The sequence below is a fragment of the Anser cygnoides genome, chromosome 17 (genome assembly GCF_040182565.1).
Source record: "Anser cygnoides isolate HZ-2024a breed goose chromosome 17, Taihu_goose_T2T_genome, whole genome shotgun sequence".
Lineage (NCBI taxonomy): Eukaryota > Metazoa > Chordata > Aves > Anseriformes > Anatidae > Anser > Anser cygnoides.
Window position 1 is genome coordinate 8,584,114 of NC_089889.1, and position 20,743 is coordinate 8,604,856.

The following is a 20,743-nucleotide window of genomic DNA, read 5'->3' on the forward strand; positions in this document are numbered from 1 at the left end:
ATTTAAAAGCTTCATATATTAAGAAGCATGGTTCATTTTCACACCTGCTTGTATCAAATGAGACTTTCTGTAATGTCCCCTCATTGCTGCATCTGTCCAGAGTTGCAAATGGGAACCATCTTTGGCTGTGCTTTGGATCTTGACTGCTGTGGCATCCCCACATGTTCGTGGCTTGTCCTTACAGCTCTGAGGACATTAAGTGGACACCTCCTTGGGCTTCCACATTTTCTACTCATGCAAACTGGCCCAGAAGCCAGACAGACTGGGCAATGTTCTCATTTCTACCTTGGATTGTGCAATCCATGCAGTTGCTATCCGTGAGTGAACAGGAGGGGTGACAAAACAGAGCTGTTTGTTACCGCGCGCTAGGAGAGACCCCTCGGGGCATGTGAGCAGTCGCCAGGCTCTACCATCTGGGCCCTTTTAGGGCGGAAGAAAGTTCAAGTGAAATTCTGGACCCTGGTGGAGACAGGAACAGATGTGTCCGAAGCACCCGTGGTAGCAGCAGCACCTCTGAGATCTAAAAGAATAAGCATGGACATTTGACTTGGTCCACTGTTGTTCAAATATTCCTATTATGTAGCAGACGGCATCTGGAAAGTCAGGTTTTCCCTCCCAGGGAAACATAACATGATCAATGACACGCTTCATATTGATCTTGTGTGCTTGGGCCAAATTGCTGTCTGTTTAAGGAGTCCCCAGTGCCATGTGCATCAGCACCGTGCCCAGTGTCCTGTTGGCATCAGCTGTTGGAGGCACGCATCCAACCTGAAAGCTTCAGGAAGAAGCTTCCCTGGAGGCAGCAAGCAAGACTGTCTGCATCTAGGAATATTTGCATTGTTGCTTTCCTAGCACATCGATCTGCTGTCAGTGAGATCACCGGCCTGATAAACCTAATCTGTCTTCCGTCTTCCAATAACGAAGCAGTTGAAGCAAGAGTACGCTGTAACCCGTAAGACTACCACAAACGCACAGAATCTCCCCAAGGAAGAGAAACGTTCACCTGCAGCTTTGAGTCTGAGGTGTGCCTGAGCTACGACGAGTACACTACCCTGCAAGGGTAGCAGCATCGCGCTCTGAAACCCTGCAGAGCTGGCAGAGCTTTGCTGAGATTTAGGTTCCTATTCACTTGCACATGTGAATGAGGATTCACTTGCACATGTGAACCAAGTTCCAGTTTGAGATTTGGCATTGGTGTTGCAGGGCCTGAAGTGCTTTTTGGGGCTTGCAGACTCCATGGAAAAAGGGGAACCTGCGCTTTCAAACAGATAGTGTTTGATCTGTAGCTCATAAAGAAGAGACTCCAAGGTGTGTGGCATGTGAGAGAAAGAATGATTAGTGGGTGATTTTAGGTAAAAATTGCATTTCAAAACACACTGGTTTTGGAATAACATGCCTGTCCATTCTCTTTAAAGGAAAATGTATTTAGTTATTTCTGTGAAGTAAATAGTAACTTTGGATCAGGTGAAGTAGTGAAAAAAGGAAGTATTGACATTTCATGTACTGTGTGTAAAGCCTTCAAGGTCAGATACAAGTCTTCTGGGTCTGCCGTAAAGGAAGCTATTTACATGCACCTTCCATTTTAATAATTCGGCCCAAGGGTTTAATGTTAACTTTAGATCCATAGCATTGTTGCTTGTAACGATGGTTTTTCTCAAAAAACACACCAGAGGTGACCTACAAATGCTTAAATGTGCAGTTCACCAGCTCTCCCTCTCAGTGGAGACCTTCAGCAGTTTTCCCTTCTCTGCGTCAGCCCTGCTGCCAGGTATTCCCTGCCCTTCAGTACCAAGCCTTCGGGGACATCCCATTCCCCTTTTCAACTAGTAGCTTGGGTAGTGCTCTAGTTATCTGCAGCAGCATTCAGATCCTTATTAAGTATTGGTCCTCCAGAGCCTTCTCTACTGATTAGTGAACAGAGGAGAGAACATTGTTAACTGAGTATCTCCAGCTGCCAAGAGACTTCGCTGCATAGGCTTGAAAAAAAAGCCTTTGTTGTTGAGCAGTGTGTCAGAAGCTGTTGGGAGAAATGCTGCTTGCAGGTTGCTTGGAAAGGAAGATCTGTGGTAGCTTTAAAATATCTGCTGGTAGAAAACAGTGTGCTGGAACTCACACAAGGTCAAAATGGGTTGTGTTTAATTGAGCCGTCTCTTTGTTAAATTTCATATTCTTTGATATGAAACGGAAATACAACTAATCTCATACAAAGCAATCTCTGTAAGAGGAGATACCCTGATGACAGCTCATGGAGCCTGGGAAACCTAAAGAATAACAGAAACAGCAAAAGACAGTTTGCTTTCTCAGGCATCCTTATTTCTCCTGTGCTGCCTTGCCCTCCCATTTCCTCTCGCTGCCTTTCTGCCTTCCCTGAGACTAGCCCCTTGGTTTTTTGCATACCTCCACGCTTTGAAGTGCTGGGAGCATTCCTGTTACATCCTTGGCAGGGCTGAGGGACTGCTTCCCTTTTGAACTCGTGAGCCATTGCTTTTTTCATTGGGGGAGTAGGTGGTAAACTGGGAAGAGCTGACGTAATTTTAGAACTTGAGTGACTTGGTAGATTAGTTGGAAAGGTCACACACTATGCCTGTATTCGTTTTCTAAATAGAAAACCTCCTCTTAAATATTCCCTCAAGCCTGATTTGAGTCTCATGTGTCCCATATTATTCTGGTTGTTCTTTTCAACAGTACTTAAAGGCAGTTCTGTCTTTCTTCAGCGCTCCTGCTCAGTGGTCGATGGTGCATTCTTGGCTGAATCTCTGCAATAAGCATAATACCTGTCCTGACTTGTGCTCTACCCTGACGTGAAAGCTAGAAAGACTCTTCATCATGTTCCACCAATTGTTTCTTCATCATCCATTGGAGAAATTTGCTCTGCCTCTGTTGTATGACATTCAGTATTCTACGTGTATCTGTATTGAGCTGCATTCGCCATCGATTATTCCGAGCATTTGGCTCTGTTGGAGCTGGCTGTGTTTTCACTGCTGTTAAGCCTTTCAATTAGAATAATCTTGCAAGTTTATGTTGGCATTCAAGCTGTGCACCGGGTGCTGAAGCACAGCATACAGATGGAATGGAGCTGATGTTTTTTTTATTATTTTATCTTATTTTAAGGATCTGATTACTGTTTTTATAAACTAACCAGATGCCTCCCCCCCGCCTTCTGTGTTTGTTTTTTTTCATATAGCATACTATGAATCTGCAGGGTGAGGCTTCCTGGAAAGGGAGGTGTTGAGCTGCTAGACTGACTTGCTGCGTAGTAATGAAAATATATCTGTAGAAAATGATTATGAATTCTGATTTATAGCTGTTTAACTTGCAAACAATGAATTGCATAGTTTTTAACAAAGTTACCAGCCCGCTGTCAGGAGAGGGCAGGAGTCTGAGACGTGTGGATCTTTTCTTTCTTGCAGAATTCAATTGTTAGTTTCTTTTACTGACATGAGTCTTCTCTTTTGGCTCATAGCTTCCTAGTTGCTTAGGCAGCTGCTTTCTTTTTCTACAAAGTCTGTTAGCGTATGACCTTGCAGAGAAGTTGCAGTTTGGGCTCCACTCGCTCCATCTGCTGGTAGCTGTCACATCTTGCGTCCTGAATTGGCCGGCACAGAGGATGAGTGTATTAGCAAGTAGTGCAGCTCTGTATGAGTAGATCAGCCCTTGAACTTCCTCACGTTGCTGGTCAGCACACCCTCAGTGTGGTCCTGGAGTGCATCTGCTGGTTTAGTTTCATCCCAAGATGAGTCCAGATGGTGCTCTGACTGCTCTGTGTTGGGAACCAAAGTGCAGTAAGTGCAGGGCAACTGGGAAATTTGTTTCAGAAGGGGTCTGAATTAAAACACTACTGTAAATGTGCCTGTGGACACTGCAAGAACAAGTAACTGTAAGATTTCATTTTAGTGGCTTTTTTTCTTTGGAGCTAAGGGGTTTTTTTTGTTGGTTTGTTTTTCTTACGGTGGTGTTCCCTGCATCCTTCTAGCTTGGTATGAAATTTGCTTCTATTTTTAAACAGCAAGTCAGAATTTTTGTCAAGATAGAAGTAAAGCAGCATGTCTGCTCCAGCAATAGGACTCTAATCTGACCTATGTAAGCATGTGTATAATTTCCCATGCCTGTAGGGCGACAATAAATCCTAAATGATGTGAGAGGTAAAGGGAATTCAATTTGGCCACCTTGCTCCAAAGAGAGATGTCTGAATCTGAGATTAATCTGGTATATCAGAGAGAGGCACCTGGTGCAATAATTTGTGTTATTGCCAGAATGTAGCTAAGTGTAGGCACGGTATCAGCATTGCCAAGATGAAAGCAAATAAGTTAGTGGATGAGATGATCCACAAAGTGCTGCATCATTCTCAGCACACCGAGCACTGAATGGATCAAGATGGCTATTCAGTTAATTCCTCAGGTCTTTTCCATGCAGGATTGAAATCACTGTCTGTGCTGTTACTGTTCTGTGGGTGAATAAAGGATAATCCACTTGGCAGCATTTGGTAGGGTGAACTTCACACAGAGCTAATCCCATTGCCAGTCTTGAGCAACTTGGATGGAAAGAAGCTCATCTTCCTTTTTTTCCAAAGGTTGAAACCACAGCATGTTGGTGAAGATGAGTCTAATGTGCAAGATCTTTCTTTGTGTAAATATTCATGCCAGTGGCTGGGGGGAATGCGTAGATGCTGTAAAATGTCTGACACTCACAATGACATCAGTGTCCAGGGCATTTTCTGCTTCTCTAAAAGGGAAAAGCTCGTAGAGCCAAATTGTTTGCTTTGCATTTTGCAAATGTGTGTGTGAGCAATAAATGGCTTATTCCCAAGTGTAGATTGCAACTCAGCACAAATCTATAACCTCTGGAAAAAGGCTCATTTAATCTGGGAGAAATTATCTTTTTAAAAGGCAGTGCTGAATCTGGGCTATAATTGCAACAGTTTTTAAAGGAAAAGAAAAACAGTGGGTGTTTTTTCTCATTTGATATATTACCTATTGCTAATGACCCTCTTTTCTCATTTCCATTTAAAAGATGGACATAAGCAATTAGCCATATATTGCACAAAAGCAGCATTACCTGAAAAAATAATTAAGATGATCCTGAAATTAAGGAAATCAGTTTAGAAGAGAAGCAGGTGTTTAATGGAGGTGAGACCAGCTGTGCTTCCCAGGAACGTGCTTAAAGCACTTCGTGGAAAAATGTGCAAGGCCTCCACACAACACTGGAAGGGAACGTATAATAATTCAGATAAATTGCATCCTATAAATAGCAGAGCTGGACTCATTAGGACAGGAGGCAGATGGAGAAAAGACAAAACTTGTTTGTTTCTTTTTAAGGGACTGTAATGCTTATGAAAAGTGTCAGCTTGTCGTCAGTGAGGGAAAAACCCTCCGGTGCAGGAGTAAGTTTCTTGCTATTAGGTTCTCATCTCTGCTAATGAGCAGCTATCCATGAGGGGCATTCCTAATACTTTGGTTTAGTAATTCCTGCAGTTTTTTGGTATAGCCAGACTTACACAGAAGTGTTGCAGTGCTGGAAGTGCACAGCAGGTGCGGAGCCCCCAGCTGGGGCAATGACACGATGGAGGACAACATCTCGTATCTGGTGCATAGCACTTGCTAACTCCTTTTGAAACAGGTGTTAATGGAGCAGAGGCAGAAATGTAGATGGAAAATGGGGCTGTGTGGAATGAAATGGGAATCATCCACCAAACAGGCCTAAGAGATTATGCCCCAAAGCAAAAATGTACTGGCAGTTGGTAGAAGAAATGCTGTGTTTTGTTGAACAGAGAAGGTGGGAGACACGAAGACGTTTCTGAGATGCTCTTACGTTGGTAAGTAGAAAAAAGGAGAGGCTTTCATGCATGAAGAGAAGTAATGACAGCAGGCAGGTGGGGGGTGCGTGACTGGAATGCAGCTCAGACCGCAGGAGGTAAGCGGAGGTGAGAGGGTTATTGCTTCTGTGTGCATCGGAGTATTCATACCCAGGAAGGTGCTGAGAACTAAGAAGGAATCCAGCCAAAGTCCAGCCAAAAAGGAACATACAAACTGACAGAAAGGGCAAATTGTAGACTGCACTGAAATCACAGAAGAGGGTGAACTTGTGGGGATGTTTCCAAGTGTGCTGCAATTATGACTAGGCAATTTAAAATTAAGCCATCAGAAGAGGACTGCAGAACTGCCTTCTGTTCAGTCACACACAGTTCTGAGCTCGAATACAGATGCGCTGAATGTTCTGTATGAATATTCTGTTAATGAACCTACCTTCAGCTGATGAACTTACCTTCTGATTCATGTTTCAGCAAAGCTTCCTTAAAAGATAACACAGTTTCCAAATTCCAGTAAGCTATCCTAAGACGTTTTTTAAGTATTAGTGTTCCGGAAAGTAATACTACACACTTCTCAGGCAGCAGTGCTTTTTCTTGAGGAGTTCTTAGATTGCCAATTCACCTTGTGAAGTGGCAGAGGAGAAAGGGGATATGAAGGTCATACTGGAGTCAGATAATCACAAACTTATTCAAGGAATGGTGAAGAGCTATACAACTGTTCATGCTTCATGTATTAAGTAACTACAGTTTTTCTCAGCATTCAATATAGGGGGCAATGATCCCAGGGCAAGGAGAGGACACTGGAGAAGAGGAAAATAAGTGGTATGGATTGGCAGGATGCCTTTGGGGATTGCCACCTGTTGCAGCTTGCACATAGCTGTAGGTGTCATGTAACAAGCAAATGGTGGCATTAAAGCCAGTCTCAGACGTGGAGCAGGTTAACTATCCGGTAGTTTAAAAAGAATGCATGTGTGCTGGTATGTGTGTGAGGGAACTGAGCTGGGAGAGTGTGAGACCGCACACCGGAGCTCGGGGATCCTCATGCATAGATCAGTTTTCTGGTATGGAGCAAAGAAGCCCCTGGCAGATGAAGTGTGTTTTCAATGGGATAAATGAGCCCTGTATATGAAGGGGGGGGTAACATGGCCTTGAGTTTATGGTTAGTGGTACACAAGGTTTAGAGTTCTGAGTTGTGAAATCTTGGCTCACATAGTCCCGCAGCTATACCTACTGTGAAAACCAGGGAAAAACAGAGATGAAATGTAAGGCTCTCATTTCAGAAGGCCTTTTTATCCTTCTTAGCAACAGACAACTTTTAAAAGAAAAATTCTGACAGGATATCCATTTGATAGGGTAGCATTGTTCAGTTTTCAGTTGGCTTTGAGATGTCTGAAATATGATAATTTGTGATATGTGCTGAAAAATATGTGTATGAGAGATGGCTGATTTAGAAGAGAGTACTGAAGAGAGGAAGTGATTTGTGTTTGTAGGTTTCTTGTCTTGCTAGTGGAAAACTCACTTTGGATTATGCTACGCTTCTGGGACAGCATCTTATTATGTGAAAACATTCTTTTTGTGTCTACAAATATCTTGTTTTTAATTCTACTAGCAGACAAGCTTCATGTTTCCTCCTTACCCACGCTCATTTATACCTTCATGCTTTCTTCCATGACATCCTTTTTTCCAGAAATGTTTTCACAGATAATGCCTGCTCATCACAAACTCTCCAAAAGTCATCAATCCAGAAACACCTTCCAGCTGCAGTCACTGTAGATGTGTCTTTGTTGACCATAGGCTGTTTGTGCTTTCCTGTATTCAACAAAACGTTTTTAGGGGAATTAATTTGTTGTTGACGTAATCTGAACAGCACCATGATCTCCTTGATCTTGTTTGTCTGGCAAGCACTCTAACTGGGTATATACTGGTAACTGGGCATATTCTTCCCTCATCAGCGCAGTATCGTGACACACCTAGTGAAGAAAGATAGATAAAATTGCTTCAAAATGTGCAACAACTTTCTACTAATGATGTGTCCTTGCCTAAAGCAGGGCCCTTTTTCTACTGTGGTGGATGGGTAAATCCTAATCCTTTGAGATGAGGAAATTAAGACACGGATGCTCCTGTCAGTTACTCAGCATCGCAGAAGGAAATGGCAGAGCTGGGAATAGCTCCCATTCCTGACGAGCTTAAACTGCAAAGCCGATGCAGTGACACTGGGGATACTTAGTTAATATGTGTCTGTTGCAGTCTTGCAGTGCGATGCTGGTGTATTTCTTTACCTAATGTCTGAAATAGAGTCAGCATTTCTCCCTGCCCATTCCAACTGGGGATTCTTGTCATTTTGACATCCTGCATCTTTTTTTCCTCACATAGGAGTTGTAAGAAGCGGGTGGGTGATGGGATTGTAGCTTGCTCTCTTTGGCCTTGTTGTTGGTGACTGTGAAACTGAGATAATTCGAATGAAAACAGGAGTGCAAGTTTGCAGCCCAGGCTACGGATGCAAAGTAAGAATTGTTGCAGAGTCATTGTTTCTTGTCACCTTGTTATTACCTGCATATACTCACCCTGCTAGACAGTCATACAGAATAGCACAGGTTACAGAAACAATTATCCACCTGTAGATGAGCAAAGGGACCTTCAGCCTAGCTGAACGTCCTGTAGATGAGTTCCCATGTGCGCTGCTTTCAACAAGGGTGGGTAAAACAGAATGGATGTGGTAGAAGCCCTTCTTTCTGTGGTATAGCTTTCTCTTGGCTGTTCTCTTATGTGATTAAATAAAGCTAAGTTACATGTTCATTCAGACATGCCTTCTCTGCTTCTCTTGCTTCCGTTCTCCGCTTCCCCACCTGCAGGCTTTGAATTACTGTACCAACCAGATGTGGTCCGCCTGTACCTCTCCATTCTCACCGAAAGTCAGAACTTCAACACTCTGGAAGCCGCAGCGGGGGCTTTGCAGAACCTCAGTGCTGGCAACTGGACGGTGAGTGTAGTCTTCTCTTTAGTCTCTTTTATATCTTTTGTGCAAGCAAAGAACAAAGCTACATCCATTGCAAGTGCACTATAACCTTGTGCATTTACGTGTCCTTTAAAAAGGAGGGAGGTGGGAACCCTGAAGAAATTATTTCCATTTTATTTGTCCACTTAAGATGCTTTGCAACTTCTGGACAGATGGTGTTTACATAGTGTCACTTAGCTCATGACAATTTAACCATGAGCTGGGTTTACTACTTAAACCACTTAACCATTGCCACATCCCTTCAGAAAAGCTTGTTAGATGTTTGTATTGTGAATACTTAATTCATTGGATTGTCAGATTGCTCAGGAAACTGTACTCCAAAGTGTCCTCTGATTTTTTATTTTTTTTTCTCTGAGCCATCCCTAGTGCTAATCAGGCAGTTCTCAAAGGTATGCCTAATTACTTCTAGAACCCTATGGCTAAGTGGGACTGAGCAGCAGCCTGAAGATCAGGAGGGGGACACTTTGCAGCTGTCTTGCATACAGTTGATTTTAAAATCAACCATGAAAAAGAGTAAAAGCATTTAAGTGGAGGTGGGGGAAGATAACGTGCTTCAGACGTCTTGCCATTCCCTCCAAATGACCTCTTTTTCCTAACCCAGAGGGATGTGTTTTCACACTGAGATGTTTACAGAACAGATGCTGGTGGATGATACTCCTTTTTTTCTATTTCTGTCCTCTTTCTCCATCAGCTTGCGAAGTTGCAAGGTGAACTTCCACATCCTTTCGTCTTGGTGTTCGATGAATTTGAATGATGCATTAAGTTGTAGATGCATCAGCACAATACCTCCTAGATAGTCCTTGTAGGAAAAAAAAATGAATTACAGCACTGAAAGAAATGCCAGAGGCAAGGCAAGGGTGGGTACATGAACTCACAATACTTTGTGTTTCTTTTTCCTTGTGTGTTCTGATCAGTGGTCCACGTACATCCGTGCAACAGTGCGGAAGGAGAGAGGCTTACCAGTGCTTGTGGAGCTGCTCCAGTCTGACTCCGACAAGGTTGTAAGGGCTGTATCAATTGCTCTGAGAAATCTTTCTATGGATCGCCGCAATAAAGATCTTATAGGTATCTTCTGAACTTTTCTTACCAGGCTGGGATCTTGGATACCCTTGAGAGACCTCACATTTTTTTTTGTCAGTTTGAGGGGTCATTTTGCATGCAGTTTCCATCAGTGCTCATTACTCTGTGTAGCCACCAAGTGAAGAGTTGTCAACTCAGGATGTATTTCCAGCCCATTCAAACAAGCTATGGTTTAAGAGAGATTTCTAACTCAGGTCTAAAAGTAGATGTGGAGTTTTGCAGGAGAGGGGAGTGTGTGTGTAGCTATGCAGAGGACTGGGTGGGTTAAGAGACCACTTGTCTCTTCCTTAGCTCCGGCTGACATGGCACGTGCTCCTGGTTGCGTATGGTGGTTACAGGTGTGTTGTTCCTCAGGTCTGCTATTAGAAATAGAGTGGCAGCCTTGTACTTGGTGTGCTGAGCTTGCCTGGGGCAATGCATTGGGCTCTCAAGTTGTCCCTGTTTTTTTTTTCCTCATGTCCTTCTTCCCTCCTCATCCTTCTGTGTGGTAGCTGCTGTAGAAGCTGGATACCAAACAACTTACTATTGAGATAGTCTCTTTCAAATTAGTTCTTCAACAGTGCTCACTAGCTCCTATCCAGTGGTGTAAATACGCATTTTTTCAGAAGGATTCAGCTCTGGATGCCTCTATTTAATTGATGTATGTTTAAACTGTGACCTTGTTAGGCAAGGAAATATTTGGGACATATTTAGGGCCATCATCCAAGTTGATACTAGCAAATTGCAACATGGAATCCTGCCTTAACACATCAAGTTTCTCTTTTAATAGTTTAGAGATGTAGCTAGGTGCAGACCAACACCTGGGAGTGATAAACTCCCGGCTCCCTGTTTTTTCTCCATTACCATACAATGTGAAGACTATCTGGACCCAGGAAGAAATACTTTTACCTTTGTTGGATGAAGGTTAATAAATGCGTGGCTGCACACCTTGCCCCAGAAGGCCTATTACAAGGCTAAGTTGAGTAAACCGTGTGCGTGTATTAGCATGAATATGTGGCATTAGCAGCAGCTACTGGATGCTTTTTGCCTCAGGCACTGCAAAGTATGATAGATGCTGGCTGTGAAAATCCCAATAAAAACTGCATTTTTTCTCCTCACTACCTTTTAACATTCATGATGGAGGAGTTTGTCTTGGATATCAACTCTCAATCACCATGAAATAATGAATGATAAACCACTATTAAGTTACAGTGTTGATGTTCAAAACACTTGCATTATTAAGTTTTTTGATCTGGCAAGCACCCTTGAACTTTATCATTCAGGATGGGAAGCTGAAATGATTATTAGGGCTGAGTAATGGTATCTCTTCCCCTTATCTAGGTAGTTATGCCATGGGTGAACTGGTAAGAAATTTGCCCAGCAGGCAGCAGAGATCCGCAAAGAACCTGGAAGAGGATACAGTGGTTGCGGTGTTGAATACGATCCATGAAATCATTACTGACAGCTCAGAAAATGCAAGGTCTCTGATCCAGACACAGGGCATTCAGAAGCTGGTAGCTATCAGCAAGTCAAGGTAAGTGACAGTTGAAAGCAAAACGCACGAGAACTCACTGCAAACCTGAAAATGTTGCTGTGAACAGCAGTGGTTTGCTTTGCAGAAGTATTTGAGCATCCTAGCCTTTCAGAAGTGTAACTAAAGCAATTAATATATACACAACATAAAGTCACACCTTTAATAGGTTTGTGACCCCCCCCCCAAAAAAGTGAATTGGGTGAAAGGTTCTGTCTTGTTAGGACATGACATGTTAGAACATGGCACCATTCTTTTCCAGGAGTGCCAGTGATGGAATCTGCTCCTTTTAAATAAAATGCTTAATGATATTCAGTAATTATTCTGGCCAAGGGGCTGGTGGTGGTAATTCAAAGTGACAAACTTTCTCTGTATATTGTTGAAAAACTGTTCTGACTGCTTTACAGAAAAGTTTGTTTAGCCAAACAAACAAATTTAGTTCAGCCAGTTAGACACAAGCTCATTTTTTAGATACGTATTCAGGAAATTTTTGGGAGAGTAACTGAAGCCTTTGCTGGGTTGTATTTTTATGAAATAAGAAAGACAAATATCTAGCCCTGCATTATTTTATAGAGCTTGCTTGTGTACTGACTTAGCAATGAATGGCTGGAAATTCATTTGGGGATTAAAATTTACTTATATTTTGCTAACCTAAATTGCTTTGTAAGGTAAAACAACCTCATCAAGTTGTGAGGTGTATATATATAAGTTGACGTGGAGGTTTGAAAAGCAGCTCAGAACACTTGGGGGGATGGGGAAGGGTGTTCTCTAAGTAAATCCAGATAGAATTGGAATCCATGTATTTTCTGTTAATGGCAACTACAGAACAAAATGGTCATCCTGGCCTCAGTGCTTGCCCAGGAATGCAATGTTGAGAAAACAGAGATCTGCAGAATTTATGGCTTGTTGGATTTTTCTTTTTGTCAACAAATACCCATATATGTGAAGAAGTCGTTAAATGATTTCACATACATCCTATAACTCATCGGCTCTAAGAATAGCTCTGTGAAGTACTAGGTACCTGGATCTTGTTTTGGTGCAAAGAGGTAGACGTGAATAGTCTTACGTTGCTTGATATTTGACACTAATTTTGTTTTGCAAATCAGCCAGTCTCCTAGAGAAACAAAAGCAGCATCTCACGTTCTTCAGATGATCTGGAGTTACAAAGAACTACGAAATGCCTTGCAGAAGGATGGTTGGAACAAATCACACTTCCAGGTAAAGATGCTGGGTCTTAGGTTATGGAAATACCTGAGTGGAACGTGTCCTAAGTTAGTCTAATACTGATGTCGGATAGATTTTGCAGGCTTTGATTCTCTTCCTCTAGGTGATCGAACAATATACTGTAATCTATTCAGTCATAACGTCATCCATATATACTTGCTGAGTAGGTTTTTCAGTGGTCTGTGAAATGGAGCTTTTTAGTTTTTGGAAGTGTGCCACCTTGTATAGGCCAACTGCCCATGCTTTACTCAAGAATTAGCATGTCTTTTCTCCTTTGAAATGTATTCTATTCAGCAGCATAGGGCATACACCCGTTCTTGACGGTCAGCTTCCTCACCTTCCTTTGTGAAAAGGTTGAGCTCCTTTTACAGACCAACAATGCAGCCTTGTAGATAATGCAAGAATAAATAAATAAATCCAACAACAAATCTATATGAAAATAATAATAAAAAATAAATACTCCGCAGCCATATTATCAACAGAAGGGGGACTTTGCAGCGTTCCATGATCTTATTCCATACTGTTGGTTAGTTGATTTTTTTTTCTTGTTCCATTTCCCAGACTGGCAATTTCATATTTATGTGATTTTTTTCTTGTAGTCTGTTTCTGCAACTCCGAAGGGTTCCAAGGGTACTGCTGGCAGGTCTGCCTATGACGACAGCACTTTGCCTCTGGTGGATAAAAGTCAAGGTCAGTTCTGCTCATTATCACTTTTTGTATTGTGCTTTGCTTGCGTGCTTGCTGAATTGGCCACGTCTGTTGTAGAAGTGAAAAGGAGGGCAAGGAGTGAAGGGGTAAACATATTTTATTTATGTGGTGCTTTTTTACTCTGCAGTCAAAAAATGATCAGTCCTATTAGCTGGATATAAGTGGTATTCCTTCCCCTGTGAAATGCATGCTACTGATATTGCATACAAGTTGAGAAAACAACATAATCAGTTAAGTCTTCTTAGGAGAATTTGGGATAGATGTGAAATGGAATATAGAGGAGAACAGCTTTTTTTTTAACCACGATATATATTAGTAAATCTCGCTTTCAGCCAGGCAGTGGGCTTGGAATCTCAGTACTGGAGTTTTTCCTTTCTAAATAAATGTGGCTGCTTTGGCAATGCTTCTTCCTCTACTGTGCAAGTTTTTTCATTTGAGGTGGTTTATCCAAACGCTAGCTAAACCTAACTGTTGTTTGTTCATCGGGCCTGACACAGCTGTACCAACACGGGTGTGTAAAGCTTCAACTTTAGTTTCATTGTGACTGCTTTGTCTCTGAGTCTAGTTCTGGTTTTCAATACTCAGACATCTAAATTTCTGTTAGGAAATCTGTAGTCTCCCTATGACAGTGTGTCATATTGCTCTTAACCCTGTTTAACTGCAGATTACTGCAAAAAAAGACAGACACGCTGTCCTGCCACCTTCTGTCTGTTTGATCAAATTTGGCAGATTATGCAGACAGAGAATGACTATGGCCAGATCTGCAAATGGATTGTAAACTTTTTATTTTCTTTGTGGGTTAGCTTTCTGTTGGCTCAGCAGGCTGCTTGATTTGTTTCTGTGACTCAGAGAGAAGCTTGTTAAGTGGTAGGTAATCCACAGCAGAAATGGCGTTTCTGTTATCATGTGGAGAGAGGGAGTTCTGTATTGCAGTGCCAAAGCAGAAAATAAGGGTTACATGTGCTGTCTGGAGAGCTTAAATCAAACTTACCTTTCTGAATGGATAGCATTTGATTGCAGGCTTACTGTAAAAGACTACTCAGTACTTTATGGACCTCTCTGTTCTGTGACTAATATACAAGTACCAGGTGTTGAGAAAAAGCAAATATAACTCAGGTAGTTTCAATGTTTCTGTTTTATAGATAACGAGAAGGCTGGGAGTCGTGATATGATACCTATGGATGAACTTGGCCCAGGTAAATTCAGTCATAGATCAAACCCTCTGTCTGTTTCAATAGAGCACACTGTCACTCAAGGAAAGTTCAGCTATTTCTCTGGGTGATACTCTTTCAAATGGATAAAGCTGACATTTAAAAACAGAACATTACCTTACAAAAGATTGGTCACTTTCACTTTTTTTTTTCCTTCTTTTTCTTTTAAATGCACCTATTGTGTACACACCAATTTCTCCACTACTTTAAGCATAGAATGGAGAAATCTTGTCCTAGCTTTCATTCTGTCTCCTGGCTCTTGAGGCAGCTGCATTCCATATTACAGGTCTGAAAACCTGGAGATGCAGAAGGAAAAAGTTGAAAATTTACTTCGGCGTGACACTTAAATCCATTCTGCCTTTGTTTTCTATAGGTAATAACAAAAATGTTAGTACGTACAATACTCCGGTCTCTGCCTTTCATTTACCTGCATCTTAAGTGAGCCTGTCTTTTTCTCCAGCCAGAGAACAGACAGCTACTGTCAATGGAATGCTTTCAGATTGATAAACTTTGCAGTTTACAACTTGTAGAGTGTTTTTTTTTTTTTCTTTACTTAGGTAGGTTTATGGTGCTGTATGTGTATGTGTGTATGGTGCTGTATTAGGTGCTGTATGTTCTTAGGAATTTGCTTTAGTTCTTTTCGTTGATAGTACTTTTATTTAAATACTTATATGAATGCCTCCAAATCAAAGTTTGATATACTGCTATTTGTAGCTGAAAAAAATATCTTGTGCCACTGCAGAATTCAGTGGGTTTCCATGCTGTGCACACGTTAGAGGTACCTATCTGTTCAGCTGGGCCCTTCCAGCCAGGGTGTTTATCCTCCTCCCCTGCGTTGTGGAAGACCAGGCTTGTTCCAGAAAGCGACCATCTTCCTCCTGCTCTTATATTGCCTCTTTTTATTATGGTTGAGCTCTCTGGGTGCCTGGGCCTTTACTGCTAACCCATGTTGCCTCTTTTTCAAGACTGCAAGAAGCAGTGTGCTGTTGTGATCTCAGCTTGTTTGCCAATGCCGTGGACTCATCCTTCTCTGTAAACGGAATTAATTTGCAATCAGTGTGGCTAGGGAGGCAGAAGAATATGTTCCCCATCAGCTGGCGGTACTGGGCCAGTCAGTTTCCTGTTGTTGGAGAGCCTGGGCCAGAGCTTGGTTATCCTGAGCGATGGAAAAAGCATGTATTATGAGTTACTGTGGGATGCAGTAGACAGCCCGGTGCAGAGATTCCTCAGGTCTGTCAGACTTTATCAGCTCCAGACAAGTGACTCAGTGCACAGCAATCTGAAGATCATCAATGTATATTGTCACAGTGCTGCCTCGGGGTGGCTGTGACCCTGAGCTGTCTGTAGAAGTAGCAGAACTGTGATCTCAAGGCTGTATACCAAATTTCCTTGGTTCTCTAAAACTGTATCTGTGCCGTAATTAACCTACAGTCAGTCAGACGAGAGCATTTTAGAGGTGAGAACTGTTCAAAACAGAGACGCAAAGTTCAGATGCACCTGTCTTAGATGCCTGTCTTTAGGCATAACTTCTTCTTTCTCCTTCTTTTTGGTGGGTGTAGAGGTTTGATCTTTAAAAGTTGAGAGCTGTGTGAGGGCATAGATGGACTGACATTCAGCATGCATTTGGTCGTGTCATTTGTGATAATATAAAAATGTCACTGCAGAATGAATGGCAGTTATTCAGTAAAGCAATACATAGACAACAAGGAAAAAGTTGAGACAGAGGAATAAAAAAGCCAAGAACGAGAAGTGTCTCTGCTGCCAAATATAACTTGTCTATAAACTGCATTGTATTAACTCAGAAAAATGCATTGATAGTGTGGAGCAGTAGGATCAGCACAGGTCTCCTTCGTGCCACAGAAACAGAGGTAATTCTATTAATTTACTTAGAACGAATTTGAAACCTGGGAGAAGCAATACTCGCTAGTTTCATTGGAGAGCTGTGGTCCTTGAGGCCCTTAGGTATTACTTGTCTGATGCAGCCTCCAAGATATTTATTTTTTATCTCATTTTATTAGGTCTAAACATGAAATTCCTATCTCTGCTGCTGCATATCTTGACAGAGTTGTAGCACAGAGCTTGGTTTTCAGAAACACAGAATCCATTAGTGGTGATGTGTGTGGCACCATCAGCATATAGGCCACACAACAGTGGGCTTACAGTATTAACTGCAAAATACCTTGGAATTTGGGTATGAAAAACAAACTTCTTGACTATTCTTTGTGAGATTCCTGGCACTGTGCAAAAGTGTGGTGTTCCTGTTGTTGCTGCCATGGCTAAGCAGGGTTGTGGGTTTTTTTTTTCATTGTTTTTGATAGTATTAAGAGACTGTCGTGCTTTTATTTTTTTTTTTTGTGATTACATATCCCTTATTCTGACCTTGCTCGCTGGGATGTATTACAGCTGCCATACTTTACCTCAGTAGCTATAGTTTTCCGGGGGCAGGTTAAAGGTTTCCCTTCGTATCTTAGCAGTTCATTTAAAAACGTGTTGGGATGAGCCATGATAGCAGTACAGAAATGCAAAGTGATCTGTTACATCACTGTAAGTATAATTAATATCTGACTGCAAAAAGCAACCTCTCAGTTCAGAGTTTGAATTGTTGGAAATCAGCATGTTTCCGTCATTTAAACATAGACATATGTGAACTATTTACTCCTAAATGAATGATGAATCCTTAGTAGATGACTTACTAGCAACATTCATGCCAGTCATTTTAATTATTGGTCATGTGTACCTCCACATGTGCTGGCTGGGTGACTGGATGCAACTGGAAGGCTTTGGGTTTCTTCTTTTTTGTTCAAAAGGAAAAGCCAAGAGTGTTAGCTATCTTTGTTGTCAACATATAACTGTAAGTGAAGTTCTGTGCAGCAATGATTTTTTTGCTCTAAGATCTGGGTACTACATGTGTAACTCAAATTCTTTAGTTATTTTTAGGCAGCATGGGAAAGTTATCTGCTACTATCTGTGATGTCATATATATACGTTATCCCAGGTGCTTCTTGCAGGTCTGTGTGCACTTTGATTCACGAGACATGTAGGAAAACTTGAGCTCATTTAAACCTAACTTGACTGTGACCAGCACGAACGCCGTTCAGGACCCTGTGCTGTGACTGTTTGGTGCAAGTCACAGTAGCTGCATGCACTTTTGTCATGCAGGCAGGTGAAGCCTCTTTCTGACAAGGAAGCCCCACAAAATACTTGATTTATTTTTTTCTTAATGACCTTTTGCAGGCAAGTAATACACCAAAAGATGAGCATTCTGGTAGCTTTATAAAAACCTTTTGGTGGTATTCTAAGAACCTAATTCATCAGAACATGAAAACACTAATGATCCCTCAATTACATAGGAGAAAAAAGCCTATGGGGAGCTGTGAATTTTTTTACTCCATATTACAATGTTGCAAAAGCAGAGCAGGACAGGATCTATTTGTTACTGATAATGAAGGAAATTTGGTGCATCAGGAAAATAAATTAAGATTTGCATTGGCGGACTGATTCAAAGCAGAGGTTATGAAATAATTAGAGCTGTTTCCTTATAATACCCTCTCACATTTCTCCTCTGTGTGCTAATTGCAGTTTAATATTGTTTTTAGTTGTCAGGAGAAAAAACATCAACAGGTGCTACTCTGTAATGAAAGACAGTCCTAGCACAGCAGAATTCACATCAAGATTTCTTCCAGCTCGACAGTCTTCTTCTTCAGTTTTCTCGATGCTCTGAAAGGGACTATTCCAAATTACTGTTATGTCCTGGTTGCAGTCAGGCTCAGGAAGAGTGGGAACATGCTGCAGAGCATTCAGAGAATGAACACAGCCAATTAATCAGGCTGCTAAGCAAGGAACACAAGATTTGAGCTGAATTTGGAGCTCATTAGCCACAGGGCGTGAGATGACAACTTGCTGCTTTCCTTGGGCACACTACAAAACTGCAGCAGACTGGGATGAAAACAGTGCTGCTTGCTAATGAATGCCAGCATCTGGCAGTGATATTAAAAAAAAAAAAAGACTTTTCTGGTTTAAGCTGGTAAAAATAAAATTTCAGAGCTGGAGCACGTGTGAAAATCAGGCTGCCAGCATCTTTGGGTGTTGACGGTTTATTTTCCCATTTCTTTGCTGAAGAATACTGCTAGCATCAGCTCTGTTTTTGCTCTTAGTAGTGCGTCATGCCTGATTGTCATATTATTTCTCCTCAGATGGGTACTCCACCATCGATCACCGGGACAAGGAGCGCAAGTATAAGACCAGCGATAACACAGGAGATGCCTCAGAGAAAGAACCTTTAAAAGTGAGATTCCTCTTATTGCTGAGTGCTAGTTAGTCCCTGTAAAAGAAACAGAGCCTGGTGTCCTCCACAAAAAATACAGGGTAGTTAATTACCAGGGGACTTTTAAGGTTGTTCTTTTGTGTGTATATGTGTGTGTGTTTTTTGCTTGTTTGATATTAAGCTAAAGGCACCATTTTGTAATTCAGCAATTAATTGGATAACTAGAAATAAAAACAAAAAGCTGTTTTCCACTGCAGGAGAAAATGCAGGTAATTGATATATTCTTGTAAATGGATGAGGCTATAAAAATAGGAAGTGTTTGTTCTGTCACCTTTGTGCAGGCAACATTCCCTAGCCCTAAAGTGAATAACTGTGTTCAGACTTTATTCCGAGAATAGTCCCTGCAAACCGTCACACTGCTTTATTGTTTTCACCACAAGAAGTACGTGTGAACTTGTGTGTCTGAGTAGAGCAGGGTGGCAAACAGCATTCGTTTCACCAACACTCAGGGTCCTGACAGTAGACATTGGGCATGGGCCAAAAAGATGGAGAGGGAGGGAGAGGCATGCATACTTAGGAGTGTGTGCCTTCTAAAAACAAAATTTAGACAACCTTCTAGTTTAAAAAAAAAAAAAACTTCACAACTTCACAAAGCCTTTTGCATTGTATGTTGTGTGCAAATGTCGCTTAGTGGGTTCTGTTTAATTTCTGTTGCATTGCTATGCCTTTTCAGTAGATTTGTTTATTTTAGAAGTTGCTTAATGCTTCTAACAATGCTGTGGCCATCACGTCTCCCTGGCCTGAAAACTAGCTTGTATTTTCTCCTGGGTAGGTCATTCCTGAGGGGGGTGTTCCTTCAGTGAACCAAGAATCCATTACAGGAAACGCTGTTGTTAGTCTATAGAAAGCTGTCCTTAATAACCTTCAGCATGTTGCTGATAATATCCATAAATCCAGGTGATTCGTGCTCAGTGGAAACAATTAAATTTCAGTCGATTGAAAGGAAAATACACTATATTGAACAAGGGAAATGAAAACGTGATTTGGAGAAAAATCTTTCCATAGAATTAGGAAGAGGTCCTGCTGTATCAGTCTGCCTGTGTTAACTTGCCTGCTTGTGCGTTACCTGCTGTGTCCTCCTTTCCTCTGAAGGTATACCCTGGAGAATACCTTACATCCAGATGCACTTCTTTTAAGCACAGATCACCCTTTTTCCATTTGCCAGTTCTGGCTGTAACTGCACCTTGTTGGAGGCTGCCCAGTTAGTTTTTTTTAATATAATCACTAATTGTCTCGTGACAACTCCATAGTGCCAACCAAAGCTTCCTGTTTTGAATCAGCAAGTGAATGGCCTAGAGTAACGTGGCTGATCTGAAACACTGGCCTGTTTGCTTCAGCTGCTAGCTCACTTATTTTCTCCTTTGACCAGTTCTAGAAATAAGTGAAGATTATGGCTGCATATTGTTTAGGAGGCCTCTGCCACCCAAAAAGCTTTTTGCAGGAGAACAGTCATTACAGTTTTTCCATTTAGTCATCTTGCAGCTCCTTTGCAAAGTCTGGACATGTGGTGACACCTATTAAAGGAATCCACTAGCAATAACCTTTCTGTTTAAACTTTCCCAATCCATTTCTGCTTGACAAAGTGGAGTGAAGACAGAAGAGGAACAAAATCTCACCACTCCCCTTGGAAGTGGTTGTGCTCTTTCAATTGTTTTTTTTTTTTTTTTTGGAATTGATACAACTGAGCTGATTACTCAAGGCTTGCAGCATGCCTCCCTGCTCCAGTGTTGCTCTGAAGTGGCAAGAGATAGCCCAGCTTGAACCAGTGCTAATGGTACAGACTTTCTAGTCCCCTCATCACAGTTCTAATGTATTATAAGGATGCAGTGAGAGTGGATGCACTAAGCGACATAAGAATTCTGAT

General features: G+C 41.7%; 1 protein-coding gene across 12 annotated transcripts in view; it reads left to right on the forward strand.

Annotated features, from left to right (window-relative positions):
- The window catches only part of ARVCF (ARVCF delta catenin family member), a 268,720-nt gene that overhangs the window by 243,313 nt on the left and 4,664 nt on the right, over positions 1-20,743 (forward strand). For all 12 annotated transcript variants that reach the window (XM_048063871.2, XM_066979115.1, XM_066979117.1 and 9 more), the window contains 7 exons: positions 8,659-8,786; positions 9,737-9,887; positions 11,223-11,415; positions 12,519-12,630; positions 13,236-13,326; positions 14,487-14,540; positions 18,749-18,840. In XM_048063871.2, the coding sequence (XP_047919828.1) occupies positions 8,659-8,786; positions 9,737-9,887; positions 11,223-11,415; positions 12,519-12,630; positions 13,236-13,326; positions 14,487-14,540; positions 18,749-18,840 (821 nt within the window). The remainder of the gene's footprint in view (positions 1-8,658; positions 8,787-9,736; positions 9,888-11,222; positions 11,416-12,518; positions 12,631-13,235; positions 13,327-14,486; positions 14,541-18,748; positions 18,841-20,743) is intronic.